The sequence below is a fragment of the Balaenoptera borealis genome (genome assembly GCF_965194805.1).
Source record: "Balaenoptera borealis genome assembly, chromosome: 4".
Taxonomy (NCBI): domain Eukaryota; kingdom Metazoa; phylum Chordata; class Mammalia; order Artiodactyla; family Balaenopteridae; genus Balaenoptera; species Balaenoptera borealis.
Genome location: NC_138861.1, coordinates 84,441,226 through 84,459,628, shown reverse-complemented (window position 1 = coordinate 84,459,628; position 18,403 = coordinate 84,441,226). Strand labels below are relative to the sequence as shown.

At 47.4% G+C, this 18,403-nt stretch overlaps 1 protein-coding gene across 1 annotated transcript; it reads right to left on the bottom strand.

Annotated features, from left to right (window-relative positions):
• Window positions 1-2,178: 2,178 nt before the first annotated feature.
• On the bottom strand, window positions 2,179-7,220 carry PHOX2B (paired like homeobox 2B; the record flags this gene model as incomplete). The annotated part of the gene is made up of 3 exons (XM_082390837.1): window positions 4,695-7,220; window positions 3,651-3,838; window positions 2,179-2,694 (listed from the first exon to the last, which is right to left on the bottom strand). Exons 1-3 carry the CDS (start codon window positions 4,933-4,935, stop codon window positions 2,179-2,181), a joined length of 945 nt encoding a protein of 314 aa, XP_082246963.1. The 5' UTR covers window positions 4,936-7,220.
• Window positions 7,221-18,403: the final 11,183 nt, after the last annotated feature.

Below are 18,403 nucleotides of genomic sequence, written 5' to 3'. Positions count from 1 at the left end.
CCCAGACGCCATCGGTCCTGAAGGCGCCTGCACACTGCACTTTCGAGTGCTTCTCAAAGCTGGGAATTAGAAGGCTGCCTAACCCTGCTTCCTCGGCTACCGAGTCCGCGGAGCCGCAGCCTAGGCACGGATCCGAACACTTTTATCAACGCCCTCATCTTCTTCTGTGCTCTGTGACTGGGAAAGAAATAAAAATGGACCAGAAGAATCCTGCCTGCTGTCCCAAGCACTAAATTTTATATTGGCTGGATTTAGCCGCATGAACTTAGATTCCCCAACCCACCTAGGTTTCCAGAGCCGCAGCGGCTTCTGGATATTCTGTACAATTTCCTCTGTCCTCCCTTATCGTTTTAAAATTAATTTATTTTAAAAAATCAAACAAAAATGAGTCAAGAAAAAGTCGGAATAGTTCAGTTGCTAGACTTGCTTTTTGTTTTTATTATCAACAATCAAGTTAATGGTACACTCTTGGAAAACTATATGCACATGTAGAAATATTTCCCTTTTAAATAGAAGCATTCATTATAACACATATAAATAAATTCGAAAATCTGAAACATAACTTATGACGCTTATGTTCACAAACATAGTCCAACGAGAAGGAAAAAATAAAAAAGAAATCAGACAGACATGCACCTGATAACAAAAATATATACCATTGTCTGAACCGTGGTCTCTCTAAACACAAAGGAATTGAACCCGTGAGAACCTTATTATTCCATAAAGACACACCATAGAGACTACAAGAAGAGAAAAACATTATACGGTCACGTAGAGGAGACGGTCTGTACTGATATTAACACGATACAATTGAGTCACAGAACACAGTTGTAGAAAGACACCAAAAAAGTTAAAGCCTCAACATTCAACTAATATCTATAGTTTGTGCCTTTTAAAATAAAAAACAAATAAACAAAAAATCCCAACAGAGATGTCTAAACTGCGAGAAGAATGGAATCATCAATATACAGTCCATCCACCATACAGGATGTGCGTCCATTTCGGATCAAGCAGAAATGCAGAGACACTTCTGCAAACTTGTGTGCGCCTCTTTTCCTTGCTGGGTAGATTCCTCTGCAGTCATTTGCGTGGACTGCAATTGACTCCAATCCAAAGCAGTGCCAAAAAGTTCAGTAAAAGCTGGTGGAAGAAAATGCCGGTTGGGGTGTCAGGAGAGAAAAAAAGGGAAGAGTTGCGAGACATGTGACATCGTTTGCGGAGTTTGAGGATGAAAAGGCATTTCATGTATAGGGCATCTTTCAGGGCCGAGTGGCCGCACAGATTCAGGTTGCCGGCTGCAACTGTGCGCGGTTCGGATGCGCAGATGGCGGGATGCTGTTCGACGAGGTGGGGCTGGCAAGCGGGCGCGAGGAAGTCACCTTGGCCGCGGGGACCATCTGCACGAATCGTCGCCGCAGCGGCCCGAATCCAAGGACAAGAGGGGAAGCGGGGCGTCTGGAAAGCCTTCCTACTCTCCCTGAAGAGGAGCCCCAAGGGAGTCTGTGCTGTCCGGTGGCGGGGGGGGGGGGGATGCGGATGAATTTAGGGATTCGCAAGATAGAGCCCTCAGACAGTGCCAGTCGCAGCTTCCCTCTTCCCCCCTTTACTTTGTTTTATTTATTTTTCTTAGATTTTAAAAACTTTCGGGTTTTTTTTTTTAATTGTTACTTCCTTCCTTTTTTTTTTTTTTTAATTTGGGGGAGTTTTGATTCCTTTTTTCTTTTTCTAAGCAAGTCACTGAGTTGGTTGTGGCCTCCCACCCCTCTCTCCCTGTCACCCTCCTCGGGCCACAGACACACATTCCCCGAGACAGACGTACACCGACACGCAGACACAGCCCCCTGAGATTCCCCCCGAGTCCAGGCCGCGCCGCTCACACCTCCCCGGCGGCAAGCGGAGCCCTGGCCCGCCTGCGCGGCCCTGAGGCAGGTGCGAAGCCAGGGAGGTGTGTGGTTTGGTTTGGTTTGGTTTGGGGGTTAAGGAAGGGGGTAGGAGTGGGGTTGAAATGGAGGCGACGCCGTTTTCTCTTTATTCGTATCGCGATCACTTTAGGGTCTCAAGGAAAAAGCCGCGGCAGCAGCGACAACAGCCTTGGGCCTACCCGCTCGCCCACTCGCCCGCCAGGCCCCGGCTCGCCCGCCGCCGCCGCCGCCGCCGCCGCCGCCGCAGGATCCCAGATCAGAACATACTGCTCTTCACTAAGGCGGCTTTGGCACCGTTGGGTCTTTGGAGCGAAGATAGGACGCTGGCGAAGGGGCCTCCGAGCGAATCCGGGATGGAGGTGATGGGCCCGGGGCCGGGAGCCCAGCCTTGTCCAGGGCCCCCGGCCGCAGCCAGGCCTCCGGCCGCCGCCGCCGCCGCCGCCGCTGCCGCCGCCGCCGCCGCCGCCGCCGCCGCCGCCGCGCCGCTCTTGCCGGGTTCGCCTCCCGGGCCCCCCGGCCCCGCCGCCCCCGGGGCTCCTGCGGGGCTGGGCCCGCCGCCGCCGCCGCCAGTCGCCCCGCAGCTGGGAGTGGGGTTGGGGTTGGGGCCCGGGCCCCCAGTGCTGTCCGGATCGGTGCTCTTGGCCTCTTTGCTCTCGTCGTCCCGGGAGGAGTCGGACTTCTTTCCCGAAGAGCCGTTCTTGGCCGCGGCCGCTGCAGCCGCGGCCGCGCGCTCCTGCTTGCGGAACTTGGCGCGGCGGTTCTGGAACCACACCTGGCCCGAGAGGAGAAGAGAGGCGGCGAAGCAGCAAGAGAAAGAAGCCAACGGGAAAGAAAAGCGGTTAGGGCAGCCCACGTTCCATTTCAGCTTGTTTTAAACTCCACGCGCCGCGGATACTCCCGCGCCTATGGCTGGTGCATCTTTTGAGAAACTTTCCTAGGGCCACTTGAGCATGTCCCGGAAATGGTGGCTTGCAGGAGAGGTGAAAAGGCTGCAAGTCCCAGAAAGGCCCTAAAATGGAAGCCCTTATTTGGGCGGACCTTTGCTCAGTCTACTTCCTGAGCCACTCCAAACTCGCCATCGCCTCTAGGCCTCAGGTCTCAAGTTAAACTCTGAGTGGTAGACAGAAGTGGGGGGTGGTCTCTGGGCTCGGGGCCTGCTGCCCATTCTGGCCTTTGGGCCTGGAAGAGCTAGCGTTGGTGCGTGCCGCCCCCCCCACTGGGCGGCTCACGGAGAGCCGCCACGGCCAGCTCTTGAGCGCACCTGTGTCCCTGAAAGGTTAGAGTACCGCGCGGATCTTGACCTACATAGAATCCCAGACCCTTTGCAAATCTGCTGCAAGTCACAGTTCCCAGGAAAATGCACCTGTACCTCTACGCCATTAGCTCCGAGTTAAAAGCTCTTGAGTTAGGAGAGATTTGGCAAAACTACTTATAATACGGAGGCAGAGTCTGCACTCCTCCCCCAGGGCACTCCCTGTCCCCGAAATGGCTCTCCCATGGCCCCTGAATGCCTCTGCGGCGCTAGCTGGGGTGGGAGCACTTTGCAGCTGTGAATTTATAGCCAAGAACGCGCTCCCTAACCCTTCCTCGCGCGCACGGCCCCTCCGGACCTGGCCTCTCAGGAGAGGCCGGAGAGCTCGGACCTTCAGCAGAATCACCCGCACCCCCGCACTGCACCCCTGCCCCGCGCGATGCTGCAAAGCCGGATCGGCTTCCGGGCGCGCGTACCTGGACTCGCGCCTCGGTGAGGTCGATCTTCAGGGCCAGCTCCTCCCGGGTGTAGATGTCGGGGTAGTGCGTCTCCGCGAAGACCCTCTCCAGCTCTTTCAGCTGCGCACTAGTGAAAGTGGTGCGGATGCGCCGCTGCTTGCGCTTCTCGTTGAGGCCGCCGTGATCCGTGAAGAGCTTGTAAGGAACTAGAGGACAACAGAGGGGACAGCGTATGAGCAAAATGGTTTGGAGCGCGCGAGCCGCAGAGCCGGAATGTGGGGACTCCAGAGGTCAGGTGGCGCTGGAGCCGCCGCCGCCGACACCGGCGCGGGAGAGTGGCCGAGAGGAGCTGGCGAGAAAAACCCGAGCAAATTAGTTATACACGGAAACAGGGGCGCGGACTTCGGGCTGTGGTGGGGTCCCTCCGGGCACAAGCGCCTTTGGGTGGGTTGAAATAGCGCGTTGGAGACAGCTGAAGGCCGGGGACACGAGAATGCTTTGATGAGGAAAAGCGAGAGAGGAAAAGAGTCCGAAAACCTCAGTCGGAATATCAGGAAGCCAGGGATGAAGTTACCAAACCCTCCCACAGTTGAAACTTTTTAATTCTCAGAAGTTGACCCGGCCCAAAAGTTGGGGGATAGCGCTGCAAAAAGAAAAGAAAAGAAAAGAAAAGAAAGAAATAATCAGAAAAATGACCCGCCAAAGAGGTGTGAGCCGCTGTCGGTTCTTAAAAAAAGAGACACTGCCAGTAATGAGCTTTACTCTTTGTTATTTAATTATTTTCTAAGCTTTACGTCTCATCGCAAAGTAAATAAATTATGCCTATCATTTTGGCAGCTTAAGATAATTTTGTTGGCGGTTCGGGTGTGACTAGGATAGTGTAACCCTGTAAGTGAATTACCCCTCCCTGCAATCGCTTCTAACGTGATAAATTCTTTCATTTGTGTAAGCAAATTTCGTTTGGTAAATACTAAACACATTTCCATTTTCAAATGCAATCAAGGCTTCCTATATACGAGCGGAAAGGCGGCTTCCTCAGCTGAGAAAGCTGGCGGTCCTTACCTGCGGCGTACGGACTGCTCTGGTGGTCCCTGAGGGTGCCGAGGCTGCAGGATCCTGGCGTGAGGGACGGGCAGCCGGACGTGGCCCCAAAAGTGGTCCTTATCGGGTTATACTGGAAGCCACTGGCCTGGCTGCAGGAACTGAAGTCAGCATAGGCTGAAGCCAGGCTCGAGGTGTCCATCCCGGCCATACAGGACTCGTAGGCAGAGGAATTGAGGTAAGAATATTCCATTTTATACATTGAAAAGGCTCTGGATGGCTCAGCCAAGTGGAAAAAGGAAATAAAAGATGGGTATGGAGAAGGTGGCTGGAGTGGGGAGATGTGCACAGCTCAACGCCTGCCTCCAAACTGGCCTCCTTACTACCAGCAGAGCCTAGTTTTATGAAAAAGCCTCCTATGAGATGCCTTGTCTGAGGTCTCTAGAGCATATAGTCCTCATAATAAACTTGGCTCTTTCCACTTGGACAATAGCAAAGCGGTTGGTCTTATTGCTGGCGCTTTTTACATGACAATAACTCATCCGTCTATTGGGCTGGCACTGGGGAACTGAGCTGTCCAACCTCCCTATCATTGATTCCTGCATCTCTAATTAGAATTTAATACCACACCATTACGCACTGAGCCCCTGATCCTCCCTTCTAACCAGCTCCCTGCCCTTTAATTCAATCACACTACTTGGAAATAATGAAAGTTGGGTGACGATTCTCCCTGATCCAATTTCCCTGAGCTTTTAAGCCTTTTTAACTGATCATATACCTTAGGCATAAATTGAGATAGTGTGTGTGTTTTCCCCCTTCTTCTTTCTCTCTCTCTCTCTCACTCTTTTTCTCAGTTAGGGAGAACAAACCTTGATGTCATAGAAAACCTGTTTTGTAAGAGCGTTACACGCTCAATTTAACAACAAGCCTACCCCCTGAAGTGCATGAAATGTTATAAAGGACTGGGACATTGGCAAGACTCAGGCGCCCTGTAACATAGAGTAAGTGGGCCAAGTATGTGAACGATAAGTGGATTTCTTTAAAACACACCTGGTAGAGGGTTTTTTTTTTTTTAAAAAGCATCTTATAAATTGCATTTCTTGTCTTGGCTTAATGTGCTTTTCTAGAGACTCCGCTTACCCAGCCATTTAAAAAATAAAAGAACAGCCAAGTAAAAGCTCTTGAATATAAAACATCTGGATTCTCAACCAATGGCTTCTTTGCGCTCAGTTCTGGGTTTTTCTGCATTAGCGTGAGGTTTGCATTTTGTTGGTTTGTGTGGTTGTTGCTTTTAATTACTCTGTTTAACTGGCAAGCGGGCACGAAGTGTCCCCAAATGTGCCTCCTCTTCCATCCCTCTCGGGTGCTTTCCTTTCTTTCTTTTTTTTTTTTCGCCTCCAGTTTTTCAGGTACCCACAATTCTCCAAAGACCCGAACCTTCGAAAGAGGATTGCTGTCTGCTTGCCCTTTAGGTTTGCTGACTGCAGTGAACGAAATCCTTGCTCTTTAAATGCCCAGGCTCCAGGTCGGGGACTTTTCTTGTCTAACACCCCAGGCTCTTGGGTGCTGGCAGCGAGGCACAGACAAAGAAATGAGCGGTGATTTGTGGACCTCGGTGGCCCCATGATTTAAGCGGAGGGTAATTTTCATTTGGTTCGTTAGGCTCTAGCAGAATAAGGGAAACTATTTCATTAAATCCTTCCTCTCGGTGGACAAGAGGAGGAATGCTTAGTTGAATCGCCGTGTGGTGTAAACAAACCCTGGATATTTTATATGAATTAAATGTGTAGATAATTAGTTTTATTGCATTCATTACCCCCTTTATGTGCTCTGTAACAAGTCAGTAATTAAAGTAACAAACTCATAAAGTCTTTATAGGGGCATTTAGGCGTTCAGTGTTTGCCAAACTAAGTGGTTTAATTCGATGCTAGTGCCGGGGAGTGGATGGGCGCCCGCTCTCCACTGCCACTGTGTTTTATTGCGCACTAAACTGCAGCGGACGCCGTAATGGATTAAACAGGGACAGCGGCCCCCCAACCTCGTGCTTCTCCGCTGGGTGAGTTTCAGGCTGATTTCAGGTGATGGCGCGTCCTCTGGACATGAGAAAGCACTAAAGTCGGGAGCGCAGGCGGTGGGACCCGCCGAGGAGCTTGGTGATAGTTTTATGGGGAGGGCTGATAGTTTTATTGCAGTTGTATGTTGTACAATGCGTATTTGATAAAGAAAGGCCCTTGGTGACCACTGTGCACTTTTTTGTGCACGGCGTGAAATGAAAATAAATGTGTACAAGGTTTTACTGCGGCGGGAAACAAATTGCAGCGCTCTAAATGGTTTTTCTTTATGGTCACCAGACAAGAGGAGAAAAGAGATGCAAACATCTGTCTTCAGTCCCCTAAACCTAAAGGCCAGCAAAGACGGATGCGAATCCAAGTGTTATTACTGTGGGGATTTGTCTTTATTTATCCCGCTCTCATGAATATGAATCTGGCTTCGGATCTGGAAGCGGCTGTGCCCCTTCGACGCTGCACATAGACTTTCCCCACCCTGACTTACCCGCCCCCCCGCCCCCCCCGCCCCCCCCCGCCCCCCGCCCCGGGAGGTGGGGGATAGGTTGTCAAGCACAAGGCTGCAATTGTCCAGGTTTCTCTTGGACTTTTCAGGGGAGCTTCCTGGCTCTCCCAACGCGACACCGCCGCCCCAGGCGCACACTCGGGGGATGTGGGTGCTGGGAGCACAGGCCTGCGTGGCACCCCGCTAGCCCGCTCCTCTCGCTTATATGGGGTTTAAGCGCTTCCGCAGAGAAGAGAAAGACATGAGGTGTTCTGGAGGGGATGCGTTTTGGCTCCAAGGCCCACGCTTGCCAATAACCAGGCTCACACCCCTCTTGGCACCCGCGCCTGGGCGCACCCGGGGATGTGTCTCAGCTGGGTATAGAGCGCACGCGCCCCGCGCCACTGCTGGGCGCCCGGGCCCGGCCCTACACCCGAAATGAGTGCCGGACAATCCCCCTTCGGGTCCTAATTTGCAGACAGTCCCCAGACCCCACTGGGGCGGAGGCGGACCGCGAACCTGGAGTGTGCGGGGAGCTGGGAGGAGCGGGGTTTATTTCGGCCTCTTTTGAGGATGAGTCTTCGGTGAAGATGTAGAACTTTGGGATTTAGTCGGTGCCTGGAGGCAGTTCCTGTGCTCAGGCGACGTTGGCGTGGGGAGTGAGGTGTGCAGCTCAGGGGAGCTGGGAGTTGAAGAGGCGTCGGAGGGTGACTCCTGGAGAAGAAGAGGACTGGAGGGAGGAGCCCGCCAAGGGGCGAGGGCGAGGGAAGCGCGAGGCCGCGGGGGCGCCCGGGGGAGCCGCCGAGGGGCAGGCCCAGCAGCTGCCAGTGCAGGGCACCGGCTCGCGCTCTCCGCTGCCCCCGGGCCCGCCCGGGGCCGGGTCTCTCCCCGCCCTGCTGTCCGAGGCTCCCACCGGCCTCGAATCCCAGCCTCCTCCGACCCACCGCGCCAACCCTCTCCCAGGTGCCGGGCGCGGCCCCGGCCTCTCTGCAGGCGCCCCCTGGTGCCGGGCCTCGCTGGGTCCGGATGCTGTGCACCGCCTTCTCTTTGTACCAGGAGACCTTTCGGCACCGGCACCGCACGGTCCGATGAACAAACGCGCTTGACTTCTTTTTCCCCTTTGTAGGCCTTGTAGGTTTAGTTTGTTCCGTGTTACTGTCCCTCTCTTCGCCCCACCCCCCCATCATCCCTGGCCCATCGTCCCCTGTGTGGGTCTTTTGTGCCCCGTGGTCCTGATTCTGCCCCGAAGATGAAAGGCCTGAGGGGCTGGGCCAGGCCGGAGCCCCAGCCCCAGCGCCCTGTTTTGTTCCGAGTTGTGCTTTCTACACGCGAGCTCTCCCCTAAAAGTTGTACCAAATGGTTAATTTAATTATTCCAACTATAGACCAACTGCTTCAGCAGCCTCCACCACGCGTCTGGGAGGAAAAAAGAAACCATCTATAAGAAATAATCTAATAAAAGTGAAGTGTAGAAAAACCCCTCCTGATTTTCAACCGGCACAAATAGAATTAGAGCTTCAGCATCCTTTTCCCAAACAGACCTTTTGTCCAGATCACAACTTCAGCCAACCAGCAATGTGTACAGTGCCCGCTATTTATTTTAATAGAGGCGGTGGGTAGCGAGATGGATTGATAGATAAATGGCCACATGGATAGATGGATGGTTTGATCCATCTTCCTCTGACTTCTCTTTCTTAATATGTGTACACGGTTGATTTTTTTTTTCCCTGCTGATTTTCTGAATCAATAATGGAAAGGCAATGCTATGTGGTAAAAAGGGGTGGGGGGGAAAGGCCATTTAGAGCACAAAAAAGAGAAGAGACTACCAGCATATATACCATGAGAAAAAAAATGTTTACATGCTACCCAGTACCAAATGAAAAAGGTTGAAAGTTTAAAAGAAACTTTTCTTTCCTTTTCTTTGCCATTCATAGGAGGGTTTCTTTTTCTTCTTCTTTTTTTCCTTGAAAGTCAGAAAGAATGTTAGAAGACAAGGAAACAAAACAGCAAACAAAATGCCATTGTATTGTAGTAGCAATTCATGGGAAAACGCTTGTCAGCCTCCTAATGCCTCACTCCTTGGAGGCTGTTTTGAGGCTGTTTTACCACAGGCAAAGCACAATAACATGGGAATGAATAAAATATTAAATACCAGTGAGAGTTGCAGAGGAATTTTCTTTTTGATTGCTTTATTTAATGCTGCATCCAAATTATCCCAGCACAGTAAAGCCGCTGTCCACCAAAGGCTCAACTCAGAACCACCAGTTCTCTCAACCAGAGAATTAAAAAACAAATTTGTCCTTGGGCTTCTCCAAAAGACTGCTGCAGGCAGCGGTCTTTCCCACTCACCTGCACTAAGAAAATAACACAGACAGGATTTACTTCCCCAGAACATAGAAGGAAACCAGCCACAGCATCCCCAAGTGTGAAGATCCACTGATACAGACATTCTCCTAGCATTTTAGAATTTTAACCATATTTTCCACATTTTAATACACATGTTTCATAATAGAAACTCTTTGTATTTCTGGCACTGTGAGACAACTATTAACTAATAAACAATAGCATGTGCAAAGCAATTAACACAGTGCTTGGCACCTGGAAAGAATCCAGTGAATGTTAACCACCAGTACTGTGATGATGGTGATGATGATGATTATGATGGTGATGGTGATGGTGATGATGATTATGATGATGTTGGTAGAGTCTCCTTGAATTGCATATTAAATACTTGGCTTTGCGATTTGGATGGTGCATGGGCAATGTCTTTTCCATTGTATATTTATAATGCATGTGGAAGAGGGTGGACAAATCATAGAGCATGTTCCAGGACATCAGATGGGAGAAAATAAGGCAACCAGGCAGAAAGCTTCCATCGTTTAGGAATTCACCAGAAAGCATGTATGTATATAAATTAATTCTATGTTTTATCTTACATTAGGCACAGTATTTATGCATGATTAAGGTGGTGCTCTACTCCCATATGTAAACATTGTGTGTTCAGGGTCATGTCACTTTAAAAGGCACTTGCCCTGGGTTAGCTGTGTGAGTTTGGGTTAAAGCTTTATGAGTAAGTCATAGATGGTGTCTCTGTATTTGAATGAACTTTGGAGGCACTCCATGTGTAAGTGCTGTTCTCTAAATAGGCAGTGGGGTACAGATCCCCAGTATCCATCCTTTTAAGGACATCATGGAAGAGGCCAGCTCTGCTCCTCTCCTCCACTCCTCCACACCCCCCGCATGCTATGATTAGCAGAAGCGGCTGCCTGTTACCTTTTTTGCTGGAGTTTAGCTAATAGTAGTAACATCTGCTGGGCTGGTGGTGGAGGAGACATGGGGTATTTGATCAGAGTCACAGATGTAAAAGTGACATCTGCTTGCAACAAAGAAAGGAGAAACAAAATTAAATTAGGCAGGGAGGCCTCTCTGAACCGCCCCCCCCCCAAATCTATTTGAAAAAGGAGGAAAAAAAATAATCATGAGCCCTGACCAAGCTCGCAGGGTGCAGAAGAGCACTTGCAGAGAGGATCATGAGTTTCTGGACCAGCAGCTGCAAGAATAACTGGAGTAGCAACATCCAAATGTAGCAATGTCCTGAAACCTTAAAGGCATCTTTTTATGCTCCAAAGAATAGAGTCAGGTAAGATCGTCCTTCTCAGCTGAGAATGTCTTGACCTGTGTCAGTATAGTATGGGTTGAGAAATCAGTTTCAGGTTGAAGACAGGAAGAAGGTAAAGACAAAGCCTCTTGGGTTGATAATAGCACATAATATTTTGAGATGAGTTTGGACAGAAACAGATTTTTATTTCATAGCTATGTTAAAACTCCTACTGCCAACACTAAGAATGAGCCACTTTTTACTGGGCTTAGAGGATTGTATTTGGCAGTTAAAACCTACATGCCTGGGCTTCCCTGGTGGCGCAGTGGTTGAGAATCTGCCTGCCAATGCAGGGGACACGGGTTCGAGCCCTGGTCTGGGAGGATCCCACATGCCGCGGAGCGACTGGGCCCGTGAGCCACAGCTACTGAGCCTGCCCGTCTGGAGCCTGTGCTCCGCAACAAGAGAGGCCACGATAGTGAGAGGCCCGCACACCGCGATGAAGAGTGGCCCCCGCTTGCCACAACTAGAGAAAGCCCTAGCACAGAAACGAAGACCCAACACAGCCATAAATAAATTAATTAATTAAAAATAAAAATAAAATAAAAATAAAACCGACATGCCTGAAATAATGCTCAATTAGAAGGGGAGGGTGGTATAGAAAGAGAATGTTCAACACCTTCCCAACCATTGTGCTAGTAAACCACAGCGATACAAAGGGGCATCCCTCCCCCCACCATAATGATCTCCTAAATTTCTCCAAGTGGAACAGATTATGATAGCTTTATATAAATGAATTTCACAGTGATAACAGAAACCGCTGGACAAGATTCCCTCAACTTTCTACTTCCCAGTCCATAACCAGTTGACATCTGCACCCACTTGCTCCTTTCTTGTCCCTGCTAGAAATGCAGGAGGAAAGCCTATTCCAATCTAAAGCCAATCCCTCCACGGTGCTTTGGAGTCCAATCTCTTCCACTGGCTCAGGACCTTACCCAGTTCTTCCTTTCATGGATCTTCAAACTCTCATGCTCATCTGGATATATCCTGTTGTCATCTAACCATGCTCAAACTACACTCATACTAATAACCAAACAATGAACACCATTTTCTTCCTTGGCTGCACTCCCCCATCCCACCACTTATCTCCCTTCTCCCCTTGACCGCCAAACATCTTGAAGGAGTTGTCTCTTCTCATTGTCTCTATTTCTTTACTTCTCCATCACTCCATAGCCTCCTCTAATATGGTTTCCACCACCCTCACACAAATTAAACATTTCTCATTAAGGTCACCAACTCCATTGGGGATTTGCTGGGCTTTAACTTCCTTGAATGTTTAAGTTGCTAGCGCTGTTGAACAAATACTTGCAGTTCTCCCCATTTCTAGGCACACAGTAGGACTTCACTTCCCTGTCCCCTAGAAGTTAGATATGGCCATGTGACTTTGGCCAATGAAGACTGAATGGAAGTTTAAAGTGTGACTTCCAGGTGAGCCTTAAGGGCTGGTGTCCAAGTCTCTACCCTCTCCCTTTTGCCCTGTTTAATAGTAGCTGACAGAGCTCCAGATGTGGCTGCTTTGTCAGCCTGAGTTCTGATGTGAGGATGACCTGGAGAAGAGGTCCCAGGAGACCCATAATGGACATGTAGTTTCTTAGAGCATCAGAGAAGGATTCTGGAAGAGGCGGCATCCTCTGTCCTCCCCTAGGAGGTGACTGATCCTCCTACTAAAGGGTGAATAGGAGGGAGCAAAGAAAATGGTGGTGGTGCGGAACAGGAGGAAGTTGCAGGTAGAGGAATCAGTGCTGGTCAGACTCCAAAGCCAGAGAGAGCATGGAGTGTTTGGGAATCTAGAAATATTTCATTTCAGTTTTCTGTTAGAACAGGAGAGATGGGGGAGGGGCACACAAAGAAGGGTGTGATGAGAGAAGATAGGAGAGATAGACTGGAATCAGGTCCTGCAGGACTGGGGATGCAGTGAAGTATGATTTGGGAGGGAGGGAATGAGGGAGCAGGGGAGCCGAGAGACAAATTAGGAGGCTGTAGCCCTACTCTAGGCAAGAAATGATGGGTATCTAAGCCAAGAGAATAGCAACGTAGGACAAAGAGAAGTAAGGGAATTCAAGAGAGGTTACAGAAGTGGAGTCTTAGGGCAGGCAGAGGACATTATTCTGCCCTGTGCTAGGATCTCAGAGGGTCCAAGAGGACACCTCAGAACAAAAACTCTCCCCCATATCTGCTAGCAAGATTTCACTTCTGTAACTTGGGCCTAGAGATCCTCATTAGCACAATGACTTCTCTGGGTTTGGTAGCACGTGGTACTGTCAAGCATTCGTTCATTCACTCATTCAACCCGTATTTATCAAATACCTACTATATTCTGGAAATCAGCACTTTAGAGTAGAAGTGGTTCAGATAGTGTCTGAAAAGCTAACTTTTGAGATGGAGCAAACCCGAGGTCTGCAGGTTTCTGAGTGGAGGTGGGGGTCAGTGGACTGAAGGTGGAGACCCCCATGGTGCAGTGTGGCAAAACGCAGGCCCTGAGTTTGCAGGGTCAACACTGCACGCTGGACTGTCACTGCTCAATCCGGAGGAAGACCTTAGCTAACCTCAGGAATTGGGATAAGAATTTGCGTGGTCCTTTTAAGTCCTAACATTCTGCTTTTGTTCTGGTTTGGTTTGATTCTTTTGCCTGAGAACCTCCCCCTCGAGTATTTCTCTATGACAGAGAGAACACAAGGGGCAGTGTGTTTAGTGGGAAATCAAAGGAGTTTAGGGAAGAGCACAACGTGGAAACCAGGAGAGAGGAGGGTGGTTGTCCTCCATTCCTCATCCTTTCTGTTAAGGTCTTAGGATTTTGTGTGTATTTCCCTTCTGGGAGTATTTTCAAATGAAGATGCCAAGAGCCAAGTATCACAGAGGAAAGAAGCACGGATGGTGGAATTACAGGCATCCTAGAAGTGGAGGGAGCTTTTTTAGGTGGCGCCTCCTATAGTGACTCCTGTCGCACCTAGTAGATATCCATATCCTCCGCCCACAAGGAAAGCTTGCCTAGTTCCTGGTAGCTGAGGGCTCTGTGTTGCCTCTGGCATACACAGAATGCGTGTCAATAACACCATCTTGTATCTGAGTCAGCCCAGGGAGCCAAGTGAGAGCCGTGTCAGGAGCTCTGGAGTCATTCACTATCTTAAACTGCTCAGCCTTGAAATACATATAAAAATGCTTGCGAATCCTGAAACTTCTAAAACATATTCTTCTTTCTGGGTTTTCAAAAGATCCTATTGTTGTTGTTTGTTTGTTTATATTACTTTGTTTTATTTAGGAAGTTTGTGGAGTTTGCCAGTAATATGCTGCAGCATCATGCATTTTAATGTGAATTTCAGCTGATTCAGAATTTAGAAGCAAATGTAATCCAGTACTCAGGGACAGGCACCACGTGTCCTAGACCTCAGGAGCCAGAAGACAATAAAATGCTTGCAGTGATGCATGTTTGTAGTATTTCCCCAGTTAGATATAATGGAGAATATTAATTTTCTTTTTAAACACACATTTCTCTCTCTCTCTCCCTTGTTTACTGGGGTAAGTTAAACTGCTGCCTAGAGAATTATGAGTTGAGGGTTACAATCACAAGCTCACTGCTAACTCTGTTGCTTGTGATAAACCTTCGCCATTTGAGATTGGACTTGGAGGAAAGGAGGAGGAAGAGAGATTTTTAAAGAGGAGGCAGGGAGGCTGCTGGCAGGGAAATGGGACATAATAATGGACAAAACAGCACAGTGAGTCACACAAGAGACTACAGAGCAGAGGCCAACAGCTTTAACCCAAACCCCAGGGAAACCTCTTGAATGAACAGTGCTAACCGCTGAGAGGTGAGCCACAAAGCACCAAACAACCCCAGGGTGGAGCCAGACCGTGCCCTTCCGGAGATTGAGCTGAAGCCAGAAGGGGTTTCTCGGGTTTGCCTTGGCCGGGCCTGCGTTCCTGGGGCAGACGCCTTATTTAGCAGCTATTGCACAACAAGCCTCGAACCAGCTGCTGAAGTTCCCTTATATCCGAGGGAGTAATTGATTCTGCTCCCTCTTCTCTGTGCACCAGGAGGGGACGGCAAAAACCCTTCAAGGGAGGTTCACGACTGTTCTTGGGGGATGGTCAGGCCAGAGCAGACTGCACTCCACAAAGGAAGCACTGCGTAGTGGTCAGAGCTGGCCCTGGGTGCCCTCTTCCTATTTTTATTGTTAATTACTTTTTTCTTATTTCAAAGTACTTAGTATCCATTATAGAAAATGTTGCGGCATGTATTCCTTAAAAAGTGATTGATAAATATCAATACTGTAACTTTTTAATATAACTTTTCAGTCTTTTTGTTCTATGTGTAAACATAAATTTTTTTAAATGGGAAGCATTCTCTACGTACTGCTTTGTAATCTCCTTTCCCCCCTAAATCATGTGTCATGAACATCTTCCCATTTCATGAAATATTCTTCTAACACAGTTTTATGGCTATGTGGTATTACACTGCATGATAAGCCATAGTTTATTTAGTCGACTCTGTTCTGTTGGACATTTAGCTTGCTTCTAATTATTAAAATATATTAAAAGCACTGCTCTGGACACCCTATTAGCTAAATCTCTGTGCATATCCACATGATATTCTTGCTTAGAGTTAAACCCTAAAAGTGGAATTCCTGGATCAAGGAGTATACATTGTTTAAAAAGCTTTGGACACATATTGCAAAACTGCCTTCCAGGGAGGTAGTACTGGTTTCTATTTGCAGAGCAGAATATGATAGTATCTGCCTTCCAATACTCACCAGCATTGTGTAGTACCAGTAAAAAAAGTTTTGCCCACCCTCTTCTTACTGTGCTATTTTCTACACAAAAGAAGGAAAGCAGAAATAGGTAAATTCCAAGGATAACAGGGACCTGTAAGAATAGAGTCAAAATGCCAAAGTCCAGCTTTATTTTAAAAAATAAATATCTAATGATGGACAAAGGGGCCTTCTTCTTATCTTTAGAACTAGATGATAAAAAAAAGATAAATTCACTACTTGGGACTGGTTTTATTTTAACGTTGAGACCAAATTATAAAGAAAACTCCAATTTTAATTCTGTCTTTTCTGTCAAACAGAACAAGCTTCGGAACGGAAAGGATTAGTGTGAACACTAGTGACAGGGACCAGAGCCCCATGTAGTTAGAGTGATTGTGAAGGGTCCTGCCCACTTTAATGCGTTCTGCAAGGTCTCTGTCCCAGGGGCCAGACAGAACGCACCAGTGAGATCACCAAACGATGGTTGGTGGTTTCCGTGGAATCGTGAAGGATGAAAGAGAAATGAAAAGACTGCTCTTCTGGCAAATCCGTAAATTTTCAGGAAAGGAAAGAACGTGGGTTCTGAAGATAACAGACTGATGAATTCAACAACAAATTCAGGTAAAATTCTAGATTGAATTTTAAAAGTATTATGAAAATTTCCCACATATGAGGGAAAGAGAACAATATAAAGAAAGCATCATGAACCTTCATCCAGACACAACAATTACCCACTCATGGCCAACCTTGTTTCTCCATCCCCACCCCGCCTCCACCCTGCCATTCTGACCCCCACTGTCTCCCTGACTTGGTGGTTTTGAGCCAATTCTATGACATCATATGATTTCCTCCTTAAATATTTCAGTATTATCCCTAAAAGAGAAGGAATTTTTTCCCCTAAAAATACATCATCACAATGCCATCATCACACCAAAAATATCAACTATAATTTCTTAATATCTTCAAATATCTGGTGTTCCATTTTCCTGATGGTGTCACAAAAAAGTATTTTTTGAGTTGTTTTGTTTGAATCAGAATCCAAACAAGTTCTGCCCATTGCATTTGTTTTCATGTCTCCGAAGTCTCTTCTGATCTACAGGTCCTCCCCCCCTCCCCTTTTTTTCCTCCTCACAATTTATTTTAAAGGAAAATGGGTCATAGGTACTGTAGAATTACCCACATTCTGGATTTGGCTGATGGCCTCCCCGTGGCGTTGTTTAATCCTAACCCTTTTTATTTCTGTGAACTGGGAGTTGAATTTAGAGGCTTCATCAGGTTCAGGTTCGATTTTTCAACAAGGATACTTCACAGGTGGTGCTGTGTACTTCCTCTCGCACCATATCCTTGTCTCTCTCTTTACGATGTCAGGTTTGATCTGCAAGGTTGGGGTATCATCAGCTGGAACTCTCCATTATAAAGTTCCCCATGAGCTTTTTACCTAATGATTTTAGGAGTTATTGATTAGCATTGCCTAGATTAAATGATTTTATTCATTTAGGGTATGCAAATGGTAATATTCTAATTATATCATTTTTGTTATTTTATTAGCTAGAATACTTCTATAAAGAGAAAAAAACCCTTCCCTTATCAATTACTGGACATCTAAGATATGGTAAGGTATGACAAGTTAAGGAAAATGCTGAACTCTTTCTCTTTATGTACCAGTTTTCAGAATAGTGAGTTTGTTCCCTGGTGTCCTTCAAAGACCATCAGTGGATTTTTTGTGTTTTGTTTTGTTTTGCAGCGTTATGTACTCATGGGTCTAAATATATTTTATGTATTTTCTTTTATTGCAGTATTTATTCTTATTTATGCTCAAATTATCCAAACTGTGACCAGTGAAAGCCTCTTCCATTTGGCTTCTCAGTTCTTCTGACAGTACACTAATTGTCTTTGATAGCATCCTTGTAGCTGGTACAAGATGGCCCAGGTTCCTCTTTTATACTTTTTGCCTAGACCTGGAATCAACCATTTCTCCAAGGAGCCCTGGTTCTTTTTAGTGGGAATTGGTATTTAGAGACCACATTGCAGGTCTTAGATTGGATTTTGGCATGAGTGATATACGAGTATTTTGGAAAGGAAGTGGTGGTCACTAGACACCAGGGACTAGTTAAAGTCATCATACATTTATTAAATAAGACATAGTTCATTCTAGATGAGAGAGAAGAGAATAGGCATAAACAAACAACTGGGACATGGTACTGTGTATAAAGAGCTTTGGGGAAATAATTATGCCTGGAGTTAAGGAATAAAGCTACAGCAAGGAGGTGATATCTGAGCAATGGAAATAGGCAGGCAGGTGAGGTGGAATGGAAGAAAACCTGGACAGAGAAAAGAACACGAGCAAAGCCCTGGAATCATCAAAGTGCGTGGTGTGTTTGAAGAAGAGTCGGATTTGCTTCATTTCCTCTGACAGGGATAGTGGATGTAGAGAACAGCCAATTGCAGTCGACATAATGTATCTGGACTTCAGCAGGGCATTTGTCCAGGCCTATCATGGTATTATTTTGGACAAGATGGAGAAATATGGACTAAACGATAGGACGATTAGATGAATTAACAACAGTTAGGTGAATAAATGAACCCAAAGGATGCTGATCAGTAGATTGACATCAGCATAGAGGATGGTCTCTAGTGGAGCGACATAGGGCTCTGTCTGGTTCAACATTTTTATCAATGATTTAGATAAAAGTATAGAAAAAATACTTAACAAATCTGCAGATTATATGAAGCTAAATGAGACAATGAGTAGTCTTAGTGATAGAGTCTGGATCCAAA